Source organism: Rhododendron vialii, chromosome 5a (assembly GCF_030253575.1).
Source record: "Rhododendron vialii isolate Sample 1 chromosome 5a, ASM3025357v1".
NCBI classification, from domain to species: domain Eukaryota; kingdom Viridiplantae; phylum Streptophyta; class Magnoliopsida; order Ericales; family Ericaceae; genus Rhododendron; species Rhododendron vialii.
The window spans coordinates 34,007,296-34,028,963 of record NC_080561.1 but is presented as its reverse complement, the minus strand read 5'-3'; the positions used below and the strand labels follow the sequence as shown (position 1 = coordinate 34,028,963).

Below are 21,668 nucleotides of genomic sequence, written 5' to 3'. Positions count from 1 at the left end.
ACATTACAATGAGGTCCACACTTAGTCTCAAGTCCCGCAGAATTTTGTGATTGAGAAAAACTCTGGAGCACCACTTGACAGTGCCGCAGGAGCGATGAATAATTTTTCGCAACGTTGAGCAAAAGTTGACTCATGAGATTTCCTGGACAGAGAGAAAGAGAGAGGCATATATCTAAACAATTCGGGGTCCACTAGAACATAACAAAGATTACTAGGACCCACCCTATGGCTAAGGAGCAGCAAGCCATCCCACCTGAAATACTAATGAATTTTAGGCTGCGTGTATCCGTAATTTTTTAACCTCCCCAACTCCATCCTATCGGATATCCTCTTATAGCATCATTTTATCCTTTGAGTGATTCTATTCCTATTTGAATTCAAACTCTAAGCAATTTCTTTGTTAGTTCTAAATTTCTTTTTCACAACAACTTGAAATACTATAAACTAATGTAACCCCCCCTCCACCCTCAATCCATATCAACAACTTCCGTGAGTTAATTAACGGAATACGGATTGAGACGACACCTCGTTCCATTTAAGGATCTTATTTTTTAAGCACTTATTTTCGTTTACGAGACATGTCATTCTCTTACAATACATCACATTTAATTCAAAAAATAATTACTTATTTTAATTAGTGGAACACACCCTAACGTCGTAAAGTTTAGGTGTCTAGTTATAATTTGTGAAAATGCACGCGGTTATGAGATGAAAGTTTGGAGGTTATTTAAAAATCTTCCCAGCAAAAAAGACCTCAAGACTCAAGTAAGTTCTTGGCAAAACACCAGCAGATGTCACAGTTGAACCAAATAGATCCCCACCATAATCCAATTGGTGAATTCTCGTTCTCTCTTTTTTTCGACAGCTTAGGTGTTCGAACCAATTTACACATACCTCATCTAATCCTGATAAACCAAAATCACCATCCGCTAGTGGATGACACACTTAAAAGCAGGTAATTTCTCTTTTTTAAAGCCTCTTAAATCTCAACGTCTACGACCGAACTCAGCTCGTTTTAAATGAAATCTACTACAGGCTACAGCACCATCTAAATAAGTCAGGTTTGATTGGTTGGACTATGGATGATAAGATTGCTTGAATCCCATAGAAGAAAGGGGAGGATTACCGCTATTATAACATTTCCTAAGGATATGCATATCCATGTTTTGCGGGATTGAATTCCCCATCAAATTTGCAACTCCTTCACAAATAATAGCATCCAAATGCCAAAAATACGGCCACATGAATAATGTAGTAAAATTTCAGGCAACTAACAAGCTGAAAAAAGAAGTTGGACCTAAACATGGAAAAACATCACAGACAAGAACAAATAGTTGGGAGAAGAGGGGAAGGACAGATAGAAAGAGAAGAACAATATAAACAATTTGCGGCGAAAGAGAGAAACTTGTGTACTTTCCATTGCCAAGTAGTGGCTATACTGAATTAGGTCTAAAGTACGATAATTACCCTTTCCGAGGAAGAACATATAGCTTGACAAAAATGCCGAGGGCAATTGGAAGAGTCAACAAAATCACTTATATCTAGGTTTGTTTTTCCCCTGGAAAATTACCAGCATGAATTTATTCACCTGTCAGAAAATCCTCTACGACAATATCCTAAAGAAAACACTATAGTGCAGCTAAACGAATATCTGCAGTAGCAGAAGTACAAAAAATGTCATTAGGAAGGTTTGTACTCCATTTTATGCTTCTCAGCATATCTTGGAACAGGACTTAGTATCTCACCGGTTGGTCATCTGAAAGGCACTTGATTCAGTTCCTGTCAGAGAAGTTAATAGTAATATTTAGGCTGTGTCTCCATCGTGGATTTGCAGAGGGATTTATAGAGGGAAAGGAAACTGTAATGGAAAAGACAAGAAGAGAATGAAGTGACGAATTCATATTTTTGGTTCCCCAACAATTTCCCTTCTCTTTGTAAATCCCTCCACAAAGCCAAAATCAAAACACAGCTTTGGCAGAAACACAAAGGATAAACACAGCCTTATATACAAGCGAAATCAAAATCCTCTCATGTGATGATCATCTCATGTAACGCAAAATAGGACCTACCAAGGTCCAACGTGACGATCCAAGACATTCATTTACATGTCTCCATGTGTTTATCACGCATGTAAAAAATTAGGTCCATCGGACATCGGTAAGGGCTGGTCGAGTGGTATTGGTTATAAGAAAAATAGACGGTCACTGTCGACATTTATGCTTTGCTCAGGTGGGTACTGATATCCAATCAATATGAGTTTTTGCATGGCTGACGAACAAACTGAGGCTGGTATTCCTGTAAAGTGAACGGTACAAGTGAATTGTGGTGAGTTCCATTTTGCATCACATGAGGATCACATGAAAGGATATCACATGATAGGAAGCTACCAAAATTTTGAAGTGGCAAGCAGTAGAAAATTCTTTTCTTCTAAAATCTGAAAGACGATTTCCATGTTCTTATCCAATGGGTATTCCAACAACAGAAATGACATTGCACAAAAGACAACGGATGCCCTGCTTGTGACCGTTGACAACCCTTGGTAATTGCGTCAGAGAAATTCTTCCCTTTTTTTTCAATTCAGTTTGCATTATTGGTTGGACACGCCGACACTTTTTGGACACGTGTCTCACGCTCAAATTGAATGTGTCCTAGTTTTTTTTTTTCCAATTTGTCGTGCAAACACTCTAGTTATACTCTAGAGCACACACGGGACACGTTACAACACCCTCCTGACATTTTATGGACACTAGCGGGACATATTGAGAGTGTCAAATGAAATAGTAGGCTATGGTTAAAGAAAGCTTGGAGAATTCTCAACATTTTATGTGATAAAAGATGTTGGATAGGAAATATTGACCCGTGTGAATGGTCCAACACATTTTGTAGGAAGACTTCCTGTGTATGACTTAATGACATGCGTCAATGAATTGAAGGCATATATGGTATTTTATCAGAATTAGAGCCTTGTTTTGGAATTCTGCAATAGAGTCATTTAAGCAGGGAGCGTGATACGAATGTACAGATATTTAATTATTTATCTAATGTGTCCCCAACGTGCCGTGTCCTCCCTTAAGTTGGAAACTCGTGTTTCGTGTCGTGTCAAGTGTTCGTGTCCGTGGTACTTAGTTCATCAGCCTTAAAAGCCCAAGGCTAGGTCTCTCTCCTAAGCATTAAACCTTGCGTCAAAAGAAGCTAAAACATCTTCTACTCATACTCTACCTATGCCTTTCACAGCCTTTCACAGCATAACTGTATATTTCAATCGAGAGGTTCCTTGGTAAATGAAGATACGAACAGAAGGGCCAATGTAACCGTGTATGAACTGTTTTTGAGGATGGAAAATATATGGAGGGAGAAGGCCCACCATTAGAGCCACCTGTCTTCCCCTCCAAAATGAGGGAGATGTTAAGTGCTTGTTACTATAATATTTTCTAATACCACGTACCGTTCATTCTTATTCTTTAAGGATCAATTGTGAGTGATTCTATATGAAACCAAAGAAGCGCTCTCTACACTTTAAAAGAAATTTAGATTTTTAAATACCTCTCTCTGTCCCCAATAATTTTACTACCATAACCCATAAACAGTAAACCCAGAATCTCTAAAAACTCATCATAGTTTGTTTTTGCTCACACCCTATGTTATAAGGATCCCCCCATTTTTGGGGAGGTACCCGTGTCAACACAACACAACAAAGATCAGGTAAGGGATCGGTGTCGAATACCTAATTTTACTCGAACATGGTTGAGTTATGAGATGATACAAGAGATTAAAGATGAAGAAGAAAAGCTGCAGATTGAAGAAGAAAACAAAGATGAAGAATATACAAGGTATAATACCTATTGCAGAGGATCCAGAAGCGTATCAGCAGATCAACCTCTCTTTTTTTGATCGGCATCAGCAGATCAACCTTGACAAAGACCAATGGGAAAGATGAAGAACCAGGCAACCAGCAGACATCAAAGCCATGGAGAGAGAGAGAGAGAGAGTCTCTCTCTGTGTGTGAGTTGGTGTTTTCATTCAGGTAGGGAGAGAAAAGTCACAAAACTTATAACAATGTGTCTTCCACCTGCCAAACATGCAGATTGATGGGCCTATGGTCTCCAAATGTGGGCGGCTTGATGCATTCTTGATGAGTTGAAAACCTTTTACGTAAGTTAAAAGCATTAAACATGCTGGTGGGCTTTCAACTGTTTATGTTTTACAAAACATATAATCAGATTCACTATAACTAAGTGTTAGTCAAACTTATTGACTTGGTTATTGAAATTGATTATTTTTTCATGAAAATCAAATCTTGCCTATATGCTTCACGTTTCAACAAAAAGAAAAGAGCAAGTTAAAGCAAGGACATACATAAAAAAGAATGGAAGAGAGAGAGCCTTACCGAATGGTGCCTGGCACTGGCGAGGGGTGATTGACGGTCAGTGGGGGGGGGGGGAGAGGTAATTGACTAGTGTATGAGTCGATATATATTACAGTTTGCCTTGGTCAATATATATCAGCCCTAATTCCCTAAGTATTTGTTATGTACCGGGAGTTCTGTTATTGCAATTTTACCCCAACTTCAAAGGTTTGGTTATTAGAATTTCACCCACTTGGACACGTGTCCGGAGCGTATCCGAGTTCAGAAAGTGTTTGACACCGGTATGTGCTTCCAGTGAAGTATCAGTGCCACATAGCTCATATCTTTATCCAAATTTATATCCATGTAAATTTCATATGCTTTTGTCCTTAATCGCATTTATAACTAAGGGATAAAATTGTGATTAAATGTTTCTAAATTTTTGTGGCTAAACAAATGTTTTTTTTTTTTTTGGTTCAAACAGAATCACCAATTAACTATTTAGCTTCTCCACCTCCCTTCAACTTATACTCCGTAACTATTATCAGAGAACACAAGGATAGATACTTCCCCTCCTTCCGTCCTCCTTCCTCTCCAAACATAAACTTCTGTTCATTACCCTACCATGCATCCAAACATAGTTTAAAAAAGTCTTGTCTTGCCAATCCAAGTTAAGCCCATAACTTCCCTTTTCAAATCCATTACTCATGCGAAAGGCAACATCAACTAGCTTCTGACCACAAAACAAAAGATTATCAAACAAGAAAAACTAGGACAAGTTCATATGGGCCTTTTGGGTAGAAGCTCCTATATGCTAAATATACCTCCGAGTAGACTCACAATAAGGAATATGGAAATCAAATTTCATACGATAAGGACAAGGGTTATCAAAAGAATCTACAAGCAGTAAGGCCACAATTGCGAGCATCTTGCAAAAGATAAAAACATACTTACATTTTCCTCACTCCTCGACATAATCCACTTCCACAACAGCATTGAAATGCCTTGATAGGATGATTATGATCATAGAAATCAATCCCGTAGTCCTGCAATTCATACCATATGCAATATAAATAGTTGTAAGGATAAAGTGAAATAGCAATTGATTTGACCAAGCTACATTGCTACTACCACATATTTGCACACATTCACTATGTATTACATGAAATACAACCCATGTTGTTTCAAGAAATACCATTATCAGTGCAAATCTGACAACTCACCCACAGATTCAGACACCCAACCTCCCGTTAGTTATGTTCCTATGATATAACCAAAAGAAGGGAGGAGGAAACGATAACATTTTCAAACCTTTAACAAATAACAAAAGATTCAATTTATAAGCACACGGACACATATAGTTCCACAATGAAGAACGACTTATTTCCCAATCAAGGGAAACTGATGCAACACATAAGAAGCTTATGAAATACTGGAATTAAAGAGAAAAAGATAACAACTAGTTGAAACTGCAGTTCTTTTTAGCAAGGTTTAAATATCCAGGTTACATCACTATTCCTCTCCAATCACCCAAGAGTAACACAAGGAACATATACTTCCTATTTCTTCTGATAGCTACTTTTCACAACCTGCTCTCTCTCTCTCTCTCTCTCTCTCTCTCTCTCTCTCTCTCTCTCTCTCTCCCTGCCCTTTCCAAGTTTTACTGACTCTCCCATACCACGTTCTACTGACCATGCGTAAATACATTTCAATTAACTTCATATCGATCATCCACTTACCCATGTAAGTTCTTCCAGAGCATCCACTTTTCTTTTGGTAAAAAAGGCAAGCTGCATAAAAGGAGCAAGGCCAACTTTAGATGTGGTTCACTAGAGGTAATTTTGTATTAGTAGCCCCAAAACCAATATATGCATGTAACTATGCAATGAAATGTCACACCCTTACATGATAATAATGGCGATCAGGGGTCTCTACTTCGACAGGGATCTCGAGCAAATTTGCATCAGAGCATCTAGAACAGACAAGCAGTTAAAAGAGAAAAAGAAACTAAAACTATATCTTCAAAAGAAATAACCAGTTCAAAAAAAAAAAAACTAATGAAGGTCCCATCACTCTCAGTAAATGTTCCTGTAATTAGCTCATAAACAATCCTAGTTCAAGTAACCATATAAATATGTCTCTCTCACTGCGTGTCCGTGCAGTTCATATTTGTACGACTCTGAGCACTGTTCTCGTAGCTGTATGCAGAATGTGAGCCATTCAAGCTATCTGCCCTTGTAACATGAGAATTAACCAGTGTTGGAATGAAATCGGAGACTCCATTAGGTAGAATAGATAAATGAAACGATAAGCTACTCATTAAGCAACCATTGAACAGTACAAGAAAATAACAGTCTTCTATGTCGGTGGAAACAGAAAAATTCCTATGCTTTAAGAGAGAGGTTAAATTTTTGCTATTAAGGAATAAAATGTCAATCTCAGTAGCAACTTTGGGATCAAATGGATTGCAAAAGCTTTTCTCTTGCTCTCCAGCCATTCAATCGAAGGTTAAGTTGAGTTGAGTTTTGTTAGCCTCATTCAATCACATCTGTTATCAGAGTCCTTTTTGCAAGTACCCAAAGACTAATACCCTTTCAAAAGAGACGGACTACAACAAGGAAAAGCACTTGATTTAATTACTTCAAGATATATTAATTTTGCTCACTTGTTTCTATGTTCTACTGCTTTATTTTGTTTTTTTGTTTTTTGATTTTTGATAAGTACACTTCCATTGAAAAGCCCAATTCCTGGCTAAACACAACAGAGCTCCAAAAATAGCTCCAAAAAAAACAATCAAACTCTCTCAACCACTATACAATTGACACAAACAAAACAACAGAGAAGACAAACTTTACAACCTAAATAGCCATCACCTATCCATTGCACCTAAAATTCTTGGTAGTTTTAAGTTTTTTAGGACTCTAAAGATTAATTTTTGTGGTTCCTTTGTTGGAAGTTATGCTGGTGGCATTTTTGTGGTTCCTTTGTTGGAAGTTATGCTGGTGGCACCTTGTCAAACGCCTCTACAAGCATAAGGATTTGAAAGTCAACAAAAAAAAAATATGCCCGCACGCAAGTCAAAATGATTTTGGATGGTTGTGCACTCGAGAAGGGTTAAATTCTTTGCATGGATTAATGGAAGAAGGTTCACAACAAGCTTAATATCATTCACGTGGTTCAGAAAAGAAATAACTGCTACTTGCACCCTTAATAGTGTGTTGTGTGTAGGGTAAGAAAATATAGACTGTTTACCTTTTGCATTGCCCCAGGGTTATAATTTATGGTGAAGACTGCTTCAGTTGTTGAAGGTAGATTGGGAATTCGACTGCAAATGATTTTAGAGGATCTGATGCAGCTGACAAGGCTCGGGATATTGGACATGCATTTCGTGTTCCGCTTTTTGAGTCCACTGAATAGAGAGGAATGACGGAATTTTTTTCTAGGAAAATGTCATGCTAGAAAATTATGAGACTAATTGGGGCAAAAATTGGTTTGTTTCTACTTCAAGGATTTCATCTCTCTTCTTAAGGGGGTACCGTCATTTTTATTTCTAGACATTGCAGAGCTATTTGACAATGTGACCATTCTGTAGTTTTTCATTTTCCTTTTGGACTGTTTGAATCAATGAACTCACTTGAACACTTTCTTTCTTCATTTTGTTCCTTTCAGAAAATTCTCCACTGGATTGTCAAGCAAAAAGTGTATGCCTCATATTAAATCGAAGTCCTTGAGAACTTACTTCCCTCGGCAAAAGAAGAAAGATATACATGTAATCTACTTTTACCACAAGTTGTAGTGTGTGTGTGTGTTGTTTCAAGATATGACTGTACAAATATATAGCAGATAAAATGAGAAGTGAAATCTGAAAATGACTGCAAAAGAAAGATACAAATATTTCCAGATGATAAACCCATAGGTAGTAGAAAATCACAGACAAGTATACTTGCTAAACTACCTGTGATTTATGAATCTCGCCACATTCCCATTAAATGTTGCATCCAAGCAAAGTGCTTCTTCATCCTTCAAAAGTCCCTCAGAAGCCCAATCTGCATCAAGTATCACTGGGTATGTATGTCTCTCACTTCCACTGCTTTGCTGATTCCGCTCATATAATTCCATGTTGGTCAAAATTTCCCCAACATATTCGCAGACAAAAGCACCTTTCGGCAAGTCCTGGAGGCTTCTAAGACCCCAGCCTTTACCTTCATTCGTCAAGAACACCTGAAACATAACTGGAGTAACTTGAAGAGATAATAATGGTGCAGAAAAGAAGAGCTAAGAAGGGAATTCTGAAGAGCCCAGGATATGTACATAAATAACTAATCAGCAGATGGAATCAAGATAAAGCAAAAATGACCAGGAAAAATCAACTTCGATGCCTCCCTTCGATACCAATCAATGGGGGAAGGTGAAGTTGAGAATTGAGCATCATTCCACACAATCAAATATTGCGAAGTTGAAAAAATGACGTAGTGACCTCCAAGAAGCAAGCATAATTATTGTTAATATGGAATGCAACTGGTGGAAACACTAAGCTTATACCACTAGAATATGCGCATGGGTGGGTGGGTGTGTAGTTCGTACATTGAGGCCCAAACTTGAGTCTCTTTGGTGGGGCAATGCCGCAACACTAAGAAGCACTAACACTTTAAAGAAGGTGTGGCCTACCTGTGTCCGAGGGGCGTCTGGCACTCTTTTTTTCGCGTCCATAATTAGAAACAAATAATTTTATTCGGACACATGTCCAACACTTTGTTTGCAACATGTCCAACATTTCTTAGGTGTCTATGACAAAGAAATTAATATGTGCTTTTGACACTTCTTAGACGCTTACTAACATGTGATTACCAGAATTGTAGTTTAGCATATCACTGTGTTAAACTTGTTGGGAAATTTCTTATTTTTATGGCTAATCATATTTAACCTTCAGAACATTCCGAAGTACCAAAAAAAAAATAATTTAAACTTCAGTTAAAATGTCTAGAGAGAAGCAAAGGCTACGTTTAAGGATTTCTTGACTCTTGAGTCTTGTGCCCGTCCAAATATTTCATAATTTATTGTATCCTATCCACTATTCAAATTTGGAGCACAAACTTATGGTCATCTGTATAACTAATACACAGATGAATATATCACATTCAACGTATCCGCAACATGTACAGTGTACACGTCCTACTATTTAAAGAATTAACGTATCGGCGTAGATTTTAGAAGTCCAGCAACATACTAACTATAATGACCACATGCCACTCTCTTCCAAACCTGATTCCGCACTTGTACAGACACCAAAAAAAAAAAAAAGGAATAGCAGATCGTGGCTCACCTGCAACTCACGTGAGATACCTCGCTGCACAACTCGATTTCCACACAGCATGTCACAGCCACATTTCCTCCAACATTCCTTGATGAACTTTCTCACGAGATGGCCCTTGCATTTTGCAGGCATGTGTTCATTCTTAGCCCTTTCTAATGGGCAATCGATGCAATATACTTGATAATGCTCCCTAGGAGCTTCATTCATAGAAATACACTTATTGAGAAATTCTTCTCTCAGCAGGCCTTCGGATGTGTAGGCAAACTCTCCCCCAGTATCACCAGCACATTCACAAGGTACAGGTAATGAAAGACAATCCCCTAAACAACTTGAACAGCAATCAGTATCCGCAATCCGAGCCAACGCGAAATGGATGTAAGCATTCTGATAAACTGTGTTCTCAGGCAAATAATTGAAATTCGGTAACTGCTCCTTGCCACTTTCATCAAGTAATGAAATCCTTACCTTTTCAGTCCCTTTCGTTATGTCAGCATGCATTTTACAAAAAGGCCGTTTCCTATCACGACTCGTAGGTTGTTGCAGAGAAACCCCCAAACTATGTGAACCCTCTGGATTACCTGGAAGAACAAAACAAACCCAGGGTAGTAAGTCAGATCTGAATAAAGGGCCTTGCTAACCGCTGGGCAAGAATATTCCAAAATATGTAGCATATTGACACACTTTCCACTTATCTGAAAGCACTTTTACTACCTATACGCCTTACACTCATATCAAGGATATCCACCACTTCTGGGGAGGTCATATCCCATGAATAAACAATACTCGGTAAATATGTAACAGCAATTGCACGCCCATAGAAGCTAGAGGAATTCTCCATACAAAAAGGAAAAGAGTAAGTCATGGGTGATTGAGGTACGGGTTCGTTGGTTTCTTACTCGATTCAGGTAGCTGAGCATTTACACATCCATCTTTTTGGTCCTTTATTCCATTTGGAGATGTTATAAAATGTACCTCCGTTTTGAGAATGAAAGCAAAAAGTTTGTAACTTTAGATGATTATCCATTGTAAATAGCAATAAATACATTTATAGTGAGAAAAATTGGTGGCAAATTAGGAAATCATGTTTGCGATTTGAATCCAACTACATTAATTGCAATATCCCTTTAAAAAGTTGAAATTCTCATGAAGTACCAAAAATATGGGATGAAGGTAGTTTAATCAGCATCCATAAACATTTAAATGGAAATAATCAGAGAAGTGATAGAGGAGTCAAATCCAAAAGTCTGGCCTCTCTTTTCCAATTACGTAGCCCACTGACGTTGGCTTTGACCAAAAAGCATACAGGAACTAGGAAAAGAATAATACTCCCTCTGTCCCAATTCTTTTGTCCTTTTTGAGTGTTCGTGCCACTTTTCTATTGATTATATCTTGCAATCTATAACTTTTTAGGTGATTTTGAAAACTTTGTTTAAAAGAGCTCATTGAGATCTATCATGTGACATCCCGTCTTTTTCATTAATTATTCTAGCAGATTAAAGGTGAGAATAGGAAATAAATTACAAAGAAAATATAAGCAATATAGAATTTAATGGATTATTGTTGGTGGTGGAGTTATAACCGACTGGTGTTTTAAGCCTTAGGATTTTTAGAGTTTTGTATTGCCATGTGGAGATTCTAGGTAGAGGGAGAGAGAGTGACTCATCACTTTTAGCAAGTGAAGTTTTCGGCTGTGGGTGGCAGTGGCATTTGGCCATAGAATTGATGTAATGTTTCAGACAGTGACCTTTGGCCAAGAACTTTGTATCACATATTTGCCAGACACGATCGTTTTTTAAGGTACCGGATAATGTGCAATACATTCTAGCTAAATCTCTTTGCAAAAAAGAGTGTTCTGTTGATTCTCTCATATTTTGTACTCATTTGACCTCTAAGTTTATTGATTCAGTTATTGTCATTTTTTATATCATGACACAAAGAAACAAATTGGTACATGTGCAAGCCTGCCGGGTCAGAGAAGTATGAGAAATGTATGATTGACTGCCCTACGGGGAGTCCAGAGAAATTATGGGGCCCAAGTGGCCTATACAGATGTTGACCTGTGTGGTACTTGGCATGTTACTGAAATAAGCCGGGTGATAGGCTATAGATGAAATGAAAAACGTTCAGAATGATCTACTTGATTTGCTATCCTCGTTTATTAAGCATATCTTTATTGCTAGCCATGTTAATTGTCCTCGTATTGCATATAATACCCGGGCGTTTTATATTTTTCAGGTGCAGAGCAAGTTAAGTAGGGACCCGAGTTGGAGTATTGGAAGTTTTAGTTATAGACATTATTTTGGAGGATTTTAGGGCCCATCATGTATATTTATTTGGACACTTGTACTTATTGGAGATATTTGTTTTGAGGAATGTAAAAATTCGGGTCGTCACATATCAAACAAGATCCATATTGCATATAAAAAGTATTACCAATTAAAATTTATCATCAATTTGCAATCCGGTTAGGATAGAACGAAGGACAAAAGAATGGGGACAGAGGGAGTAGTATCTAACTTAGTAACTTTAATTTCCGTTTAAACACCAAACGTGCCAAAAAAAATCTTGAGGAATAAGATTGCAAAGTATACGTTTTAACAATTTGCGTTGCACTTCAGTGCAGGTGCAGATCTAGGGGTCATCAAACCATCAGCTTAGTTTGGTTTTTGTGACAGATGGACTCGGATTGGTCTACCGTGTAGGTCTAAGGGTGCGACCATCAAACTTTAATTAAAAGGTATGCAGAATCCAAAAACAAAGATTTTATTTTTTTTCACTTTCTAATCTATTTGGTGGGACAAAATGGTGCTTCATATGATACAGCGTGCTATGAAGGCACCTTACTCATTTTGAAGCAACAATCCAACAGAATAGGCATAAAATCGAAATGAAGATTATAGGCATATAATGGAAATGATGATATAACATGGGAAATACAGTTCCCACATCCATGTCAAGTGCTTAGTATCAAACTCACATAATTCATTCATTCTGAAGAAGCCATGCACGTGATAATAAACATGGATATTAAGGAATTATGGAAATTGCCAACATTGAACATCCTAAGACAACCAAGCACAAAGGTACACATGCACCCAAACAAGCAGAACTATTGCATATGGTAATAACATGTTGGACTGACATAAGTACCTGACTGGACCACAGAAGATGGTAATGCCAAATGTGGTACGTCATGAACAGTTTGCTTTCTTTTAGGCACCACGAAACCATTACCAAGACAATCTTTGTGCTTCTTTTCTCTCAGCATATGGTCAAAACCAATTCCATCACTCCCCTGATTAGAATGAAAGGCAGATGATGCCCTCTCGGAAGATGATTTTGTTACTTGGGTCAAACCAGAGCTAGAAATGGGGTCCTTCCCTTTGTTTCTAAAAGCTGAGTGACGGGAATGAGAACTAGATTCAGTTTTCTTATCTTTCGAATGCGCCTGAGAGGACTCCATCAGTTTTGGAGCAATTGAAGTCAGTGGCATTCCATTAGCTTCTAGAACCAACACGGTATTCCCGCTATTCGCTGTTGACGAAGCCTGATCTTCCTGCGGTTCCAAGTGTATTTTCTTCAATGGAGGTTCTGACGAAGCCTGATCTTCCTGCGGTTCCAAGTGTATTTTCTTCAATGGAGGTTCTGACACATCATACTCCATGGCATCTTTCTCGTTATCTTGCCTTTTCTAAAGAAAGGTAGTGGGATAAAATTTGCAAGGAAATCATAAACAAGAAGAAAAGGAAGGTGATAAGAGAAAGAAGATAATGTAAGGATCGTTGAAAAAAATAGTATTTAGTAAAAGAGTAAACCTTATCATCTGCATACTCAAATATAGCATCAGCAAGAGTACGATAGTTATCCTCCTCAATGAGTTCCCAATTCTTGTTATACAGTTTCAGAAGGTTCTTGAGCACCGGACTGACAGTCTCCGGAGAAATGCCCAAGTTCTTCATTGCTCTGAAGGCCTCCAAAACTCTTGGATTGGGTGCCATCAATTATTCAAAAGTTACGAGGAACCTCAGGATATTTGTAATTCAGTATCTACGAGCACACATCAAATTGGCTTAACGTTTGTCAGTCTCTCAAGAATGACCACGAAAAATAAACAAAAATAGTTCATGCGAATTAAGCAAGTCCAATGTTACAGGAACCTAAAAAGGTAACAGAGCTGTCGATTACTTCCATTCTTTACATCCTAGTGCATTGACCAATAAAGGGTACAAAAGTCATTTCAAAGAAATGCAAAACATGAACAAATGATCTGCAATACATTCCAAATGAACTTCAAATAAGTACTTTGACCAAAACAAACGTACTCTGTCAATAATTTCAACAAGTTCAACAATCTTGGAGAACGTTGAACAATAAAGACATGATAATATGAAGCCTTTCTACAAAGGACAGGAACTAAGAAGCCCAAACTTTGAATTCTAGCTGTGATTTTGTTTATAACACATAACAATCTTGGAGAGAAAGCAAAGGTGATATTAAAGGGAACCCAACAGATCTCATAGGCAGCTCCCCAGTTGGAACATGATACTCTAGCGATTATACTAGACACACATGAAACAAATATAGGGGTCATGGCGGAGCCTGGATTTGGATAGGGGGTTGGCGTTGTTCAGTTGGAGTCCACTAGTAATGTTGGATGTTTTTCCTAAAATACGAAGAGAAAGGTAGGTGTAAAATCATGCTTGGTACTGGGCTTTGTTTTTAGTTTAAAAAAAAATAAAGGCTCAGTTCGACTATCTTGTTGTCTTTAAGCCAAAGCCATTGAGAAATTATATTTATTACTACTCGAAACGCGTATCGTCTAAATTGTTCCTTTTTCATTTTTTGCCTAAAAAAATTCAAGACATTTGGATACCGGTAAGTACCGAATCTGACTTTTGTTTTGTTATAAATTTTGAACTAGGGCTTGCAAGTGCCACACCCTCCACACACCTCCGCCCAGATTTTCGCCAAATTTAAGGGAAATAACTCAACAATCATTGCTCCTAATCCAAAGCTAAGTGAAGTATACCTATAGATCATCTTTAGTTTTGTAAACCCTAAAGCTCTCTTAAACGAATATCAGGCTATTTCATCATCATTAATATTCATTAACAGCGTCAAAAATCACATCCAATAATAAAAGCTTGACCCCACCCCCAACCTAAGGCACATAACTCATGCGTGCATGCGCGAAGAGGAGCGCAAGCGGAACATTAAAGCGTCCGTGGAACACATCCCAAAATACTAAAATCTTTGAGAGCAAAAATGCAAAAATTGACAGCATGAACGCAGTGCGAGAATCGAGAATGGAGCACACAAGGAGATTTTCAAGTATTATGTGACAAAGCCCCGAACAAAAAAAAAAAAAAAACGAATGTAAGCATCACAGAATGAAACTACCAGACAAATTGGTGGAAAAAAACACAAGATAGCTTTTACAAACTTGAAATGATACATCGTAGTTCAACAATTTTGCATTCATAAAAACAATGCTCTGTTTGGTAGCCCGAGAAAAAACAGAGTAGAGAACGAAGGTATAAATATATATTACCGAAAGGTTGCATCTAACACGAAAGCAATGCGTAGTAAAGGCGGCCGGCGCGATCCTCCCTCCCGGTGGTGTTTAGAAGAGAGAGAGAGAGAGAGAGAGAGAGAGAGAGAGAGAGAGAGCGAGTAGGGCGGTTAGAAGCGGAGTGAGAGTACGTACAGCGTGCCCGTTAAGAAAAGCAGCTTTAAGCGTCTGTTTGGAGTACTTTATTTAAAGTTTTTTGAACTGCTGAAAAGAAAAATGGTTGTACTTTCCTCAAACAAGAGTTTGGGGAAATATTTTCCTTATTTTCTTTTCTTTTTCCAAACAAACCCCAAGACTAGGTTTAGATGATAAATCTGGAGGGGGAATGAGAATCAGCTGTGCTACAGTTCCCGACCGAAAGGGATCCCGACGGCACGCCGGGCCCACTTCAGCCACCGGACGGCTGATCCGAGCAATCCAAAAATTCTATAAAAAAATCGAGTGGCTCTACGTGAGAATCAATGGCATCCGATGTGTGTAGGTAGTCGATCCAAACACTCTATTTTTTTTGTATCGGCATCCTACACACATCGGATGCCGTTAATTCTCGCGTGGGCCCACTCGATTTTTAAAAAAAAAATTTGGACGGCTCGGATCAGCCGTCCGATGTCCGAAGTGGGCCCGACACGCCGTCAGGATCTCTTCGGTCGGGGTCCGTAGACTTTCTAAATGAGAATATGATTATGATTATCAGGGATCAAAATTTTAATAATTCAATACTGGAACTAATAATCCTATTTAGTTTCATTTGAGCGTTTTGATTAATTCAATAATCTTATTTGAAAAATTTGCTAGGGTGGACGTTTATTATTTTAAGTATCGAATTTGGAATCTAAGATTTTATCCTATGCAACGAGGCAAAGGGATGAATTGAATTCTCACTTAATCGTGGAATGTGATTTCTTGTTGAATTTGTCATTGGGAATCGCATTCCAATTTCGGTCTGTTACAAATATAAGAATCACGGAGATATAAGATCAAGTTTACATTCTTACTCAAAATTTCTGTTATCAAAATTGAATCTAAGGCTTAGTTTGAGTGACCAGAATCTTCAATAAGAATAAGAATGTAATTATTAGGAATCAAATTTCTAGAAATTTTATTGAGTGGGAATATTAGAAATATGATTACTTGGAATGATATTCTTATAAATACAATACCTGGAGTAATTTCATTCCAGTGTTTGAATTAATTCAGTAATCTTATGCATAAATCAATTATTTTGAAAATTTATCAAAGTCATTATTTCCACTTTTTTTTAATTAATTGAGCATGAAATCTTAGATTCCCATGGGGTAATAGAGGAATTAGATTTCTACTCAATCTGGTAATATGATTTCTGGTCACATGTGTCGTCAGGAATCACAATCATATTCATATTCCTGTCTCTCACAGACAGGAGAATCTTGAAAGTGTGGCATCACATTCATATTCATGTTCTTTCCAAACGTTGAAATCATGAAAATATAGTGTCACATTTTTATTTCTCCTAAAGGTTTCTACCATTCAAATTGAGCCTAAAGATTATAGTCCTATTATCTATCCTAAGCGATTGCGCACATAGGTAAGAGGTGGGTGCGCAGAACAACATTTCATTTGCTCTTGCAAAAAATAAGGATGTAACGTTTCTTATTGGAAAGGAAAGTTATTCAACAAAACCAATAAATAATTAAGGGTTTTTTGAACATAATTAAGGAATTGTTTGATAATCTAAATTCTTAAAGTAAGTTTGATAACCAAATTTTTTTGTTACTTAAAAAAGAATGAACAGCAAATTTTAGTAGATTGAGATGTGTTTCTAATCGAATCCAATGCTTTCATTCAACCTTTTTAACTGCACGCACCTACACATAAGTAACATAATCAATGAGCTGTTAGCCTAGTTGGTACGCGAGTTTTTCGCCGATCTGTGCAAAATTTGGAAATGAATTGTAGAAATGTCCACATCTTGAAACGTTTTGCAAAACAACAATGCTACTCGCAAAACGATCAAACACAACAACTTACGCAATCTCTTACATACATGTGGGGTCCACACATAGTAGTGTGTGTGGAGCTCACATGTATGTGAGAGGTTATGTTTGGTGTTGTGTGAGTTTGGTAGGTGAAATTACTCTCTTGCCCTCCCTTAAAAAAAAAATCATTTTTGTTTGCCTAAATAGCCCCGTACGCACGGCAAAAAATGCGTTATGGTAATCGCGCGCATGCGAAATGCGTTTTACTGATCTTGCATGGCGAGTAAGTCAACGCTAGCAAAAAACCGCATTCACAGCACGCGTCTTTAGTTACACAGCCCGTGTTAAAGAAGCAAACCGAGATCGGAAGGAAACTCACACCCCATCGACGCACACCGTACGTTTCCGACGCAACCACTGCCCTCGTCGTTGCTGCCGTCCCACCGTCACCGCCTGAGCTCTGGTGAGAAAACTCGCAAATCTCCCCCCAATTCGCCTCCTCCTCTCTCTCTCTCTCTTTCTCTTGGGTTGCCACTGGGTTTCTCTCTAAACTGGTATTTCCTCTCCTTTAACATGCCCTAATTTTTAAATGCTCTGAAACCAGTTAATTTATTTGTTTGATCATGTTCTGCAAGTAGGTTGTTGGAGAAATCTAAAAGAGGCATTTGCTTCTTAATTCTAAGGAGGTGGTGGCGGTGGCTCTGGTGGTGATGGGTCGGTGGTTTGGGTGGGAGGAGAGAGCAGTAGAGGTGGGGAGAGAAGAGAGAATTTTCCTTTTCGTTTGTGAATGCGCTATAAGCTGTGCTAAATTTTGTGGCCACACATCCGTAAAACGTATTTCGTATATACGCGATTACCTTGATGCATTTTGAAAGTGCTCGAATGACTGTTTTTACAAAATGTTTTATAACATGCACATTTCTCTAATTTGTTTCCAAATTGGGACAGATCGGCGAAAAACTCGTTAGTACGCCTTCCTCAGTGGAGACATGTTCGAGCCTGTGAGAGTGCACGAAAAACTATTTTTACAAAATGTTTCAAAACATGGGACATTTCTCTAATTCGTTTCCAAATTGGGACAGATCGGCCAAAAACTTGTTGGTTCGCCTCCCTCAATGGAGACATGGTTCGAGTCCTGTGAGGGGTGATTTAAAGTTCAATATTATAGACAGCCTCAACCTCAAAACCTCTTGCGGATTTGCATATGTGAGTGGTAGCGAAAAAGAACGGGAGGCGGGACATTACCATTATTTTGACTATAAGATCCTGAAGCCAAAAATGCTACGTGCTCAGGAAAGAACAACGTTCCACCGCCTGACTTCGCTGTCTGTTTCCTTCCTCCGCTGCCTTTATACTATCATGCACAGCCGCCGCCAAACCATAGCCCGTACATCCAACGCCACATTCTCTGCGCCCAGATTCCTGGAGGGCTCAAACTCTATGGCATCCAAACGGCTGCGGCCAACTCTTGCCACATCTCGAATACAGAACCAAGCTCCACCATGGCCGCCTATGTATAATGGCCTCCCTCACCTTTATACATTAGAGTTGCCATAGTTTATGGGACGTAGATTTGGCTCCTCCGGCAGAGACGCGTGCAATTTTCCTCTCACCTTTTAGGTGGTTAAAAGCATCAGGCCTCACGCAAGGTGTTTGATTTAATGCCCAAGTGAATATCCCCCTTGTTTTATAGCTTTCCCTTTCTGTAATGCAATTGCCAAGTTTTTGCTCCATTCATAATCTCTTACAAGCATCTGCAGGCAAAGTGTTTGCTTAAATGCCCAAGTGATTCACTGCCTTCTTTTTGGATCTTTAACCTCCAATTAGCACTCTCACATGATTCCTACGCGACGACTTCATGCTTCCAAATTATCTCTTCTATGTCGCAGCAAAACCACATACGGAAAGGAATAAGAAACCCACCATCACCCATTAGGCCAATTTATATTATGAGAGGCTGTTAGATACGCGCTATATGTGTACCCGTATTAAAAAAATACTCCAACTTTGCATGATATCTTCTATGTGGTAATATGAAAAATGCATTCACATGATGGCATGTGAGGCCTATGCTATGTGTGTATTTGGCCATGACTGAATACACCTCACGCGATCATGTTTATTTATTGCCTTCCTCTTTTTTATTTTTTATTTTCGTCTTGCAGGCACTGCGATATTGACATCAGGGATTTGGCAACATTCCTGTAAGTTCAAACCAGCAGTCATTTTTGAAGTAAATCGATTGGATTGAACCGAATTTACATAAAGTAGTTGAGGTTCAGGGGATATTCAAGTTGGATCTCTTTGGAGATGCTGATGCAGAAATCATTAACGAGATGGAATTATCATCTGAGTTGGAAACCACGGGAAGCCTTGAGGTGGAATTGTGTAACTCGTTTTTTGGCATGTTTGCATCAGTAAAGAGAACTGTGTAAACCATGCTACTTCAGGTGCTCTCTCTCCATTAAATTTTTATCCATAGTTGTTAAATGCCCGATCTATTAAGTGTTAATATTATTATGAATACCATGGCTCAGGTACTACATGAATGTGGTATATACAACGTATTTCTTCCTAGGAGGGAGGTGCCTGCTGGTTGGTGCAGCTGCAATAAAAGAACGGGGTCCTCTATAACGTTCATTGTGCCTTCACTCCCTAATCTCAAGATTCAAGCCTTGAAGGTATATGTTGTCTTGGCATGTTTCCGTGATTATGACAAGATCTGTTGGGCCATTGACTTCGACTATATCACACTGAACAATGTGACCAAGGGTCTGAAGTGGGCCTACAGCCCATTGTTCAGATGCATTCCCAGATGACGGTATGATGGTATGGTTAAGCCATTGGAAGACTGGGAATCACTTAATATTGGAAGCTGGCGATGAAGTGAATGTGTTAGCGGGCTTACATGAGAACTATTTTTCGGTAAAGGAAATTGGAGTTCATGTTGTGTTTGATGAGTCAGAAGAGAAAGGTAGCCAACGCCATAAAGCCTATTCTCATCATCAAAATGTCACAATGTTGGAGATCTATCAGCATATCAATTGAGACCAGGCTATTACCACCTATGCCATTGGGGTTGCCATAAAATCTACCACCGAGCTGAAAAGATTGTACTTAAGAAAGTGGAAAAGATTATATTTGGGGAATTTGAAGATACTGCAGGTGATTGTACATTTTGATTGGTTAAATATAGTAGAATGAAGTCACTTGTAGCTAAGAAGCACGAAAACTTCCAACAAGGTTGCGTGTTCGTGTCATACATGTGTGGGAGTGGGACACCAACACTCTTTGGCGCTTGTTGACCCATGTCTAATTAGGGGTGGTGCCACATAGACACGAGCAATGTGGGTCGAACCGATGAAAAAAAGTAGATAATTTGCTTATAATATATATAAATTTTGTTTTCAATAGAAATAAAGTAGAGGCACGTGGCAACGGGGTGGGGTGGGTTTGCCATACCTTGACCCCGACCCGAAAATTTAACCCCACACTGAACCTTGAACCCCAACTGGGTATTGTATAGGTACACCCACCCCGCCCTTAACGGATGCCAGGTTTACCTGCCCAACTCCTTTTTTTTCTATTGAGAAAATATGTTATAGACTCCAAAATAAGTGAGCATAAATAATAGAAGACCATAAAATAACTATTACAACTTAACCAAAATCTACTATGTAAAAGCGAAATGGAAGGAATAGTTAATATTTTATGTTGTAAGGGTAAAAATACAAGAATAACAATTATGGATAAAATAATTTTGGGACGGGTACCAAGAAGGGGCAATGTCTACCCAACCCCGACTGGGTTTATTCAATTCTCCCCGACTCAATCCGATCCCGAAAAATTTAACAAAAAACCCGCCCCGATCGGAGCGGGTTGAATTGCCATCTCTAATCACCACTAAAAAAGAGGATTGGACCTTGCTTCTTTTTTTTTGACGAACAAGGTCAATGTATTATAATATTACCAAAAAGGGACACTACCGGTCCCAAAATACAAAAACTAACAAAAAAGAAAAAACAGGAAAATACAACAGTAAACAAAAAAGAAAATCTGTATGGAACCACGACGCCGGAGCCTGATCCATCGAACGCACTCGTGAGGAGGGGTTGGAGAGATCGAAAGTGAGAGGCCAACTCGAACTCGTCTCGCCGCAGACCGGAGGCAGAAGCCGCTGCAGACGCCGCCTTCGTCGCCGGAACGCTGATTCCAAGAAAAATCAGATCTGGATTGCTTGGTCTTTGTTTGATTTGAGGTGATGGTGGTGGACTTGGTGGTTTTGGGTTGAAATGAAATGATCAGAAAAGGCTATTATGTTTTTCTGCACGACATTTTTAACCAATATTTTGGTAATTTGTTGGATAATATTAGCTGATATATTCATACAGACTAGGACCACGTGTGTTATTTATCGGTGTCACCTCTGGAGCTTTGAAGGTTTTATTCATGTAGAATAAAAATGTGTTACCTCCACTTTAG

The 21,668-nt window shown here is 38.6% G+C and overlaps 1 protein-coding gene across 9 annotated transcripts; it reads right to left on the bottom strand.

Moving 5' to 3' along the window:
- Positions 1 to 1,396: 1,396 nt before the first annotated feature.
- Positions 1,397 to 15,362, bottom strand: LOC131326733 (histone-lysine N-methyltransferase SUVR4-like). 9 transcript variants are annotated; one of them, XR_009200099.1, is made up of 10 exons: positions 15,211 to 15,362; positions 13,475 to 13,706; positions 12,810 to 13,350; positions 9,669 to 10,237; positions 8,301 to 8,566; positions 6,251 to 6,317; positions 6,085 to 6,135; positions 5,300 to 5,391; positions 3,840 to 3,910; positions 1,397 to 2,295 (listed from the first exon to the last, which is right to left on the bottom strand). XR_009200099.1 is itself a non-coding variant. In XM_058359597.1 (8 exons), the coding sequence occupies exons 1-8, from the start codon at positions 13,655 to 13,657 to the stop codon at positions 1,773 to 1,775; spliced, it is 1,776 nt and encodes a 591-aa protein (XP_058215580.1). In that variant the 5' UTR covers positions 13,658 to 14,728; the 3' UTR covers positions 1,397 to 1,772. The 9 variants fall into 9 exon arrangements, 3 of the variants coding, with proteins under 3 accessions (XP_058215580.1, XP_058215581.1, XP_058215582.1); XR_009200101.1 differs by lacking the exon at positions 15,211 to 15,362 and having other exon boundaries at positions 1,397 to 1,779; positions 2,070 to 2,295; positions 13,475 to 14,730; XR_009200102.1 differs by lacking the exon at positions 15,211 to 15,362 and adding an exon at positions 13,982 to 14,730.
- Between the last annotated feature and the right edge of the window lie 6,306 nt (positions 15,363 to 21,668).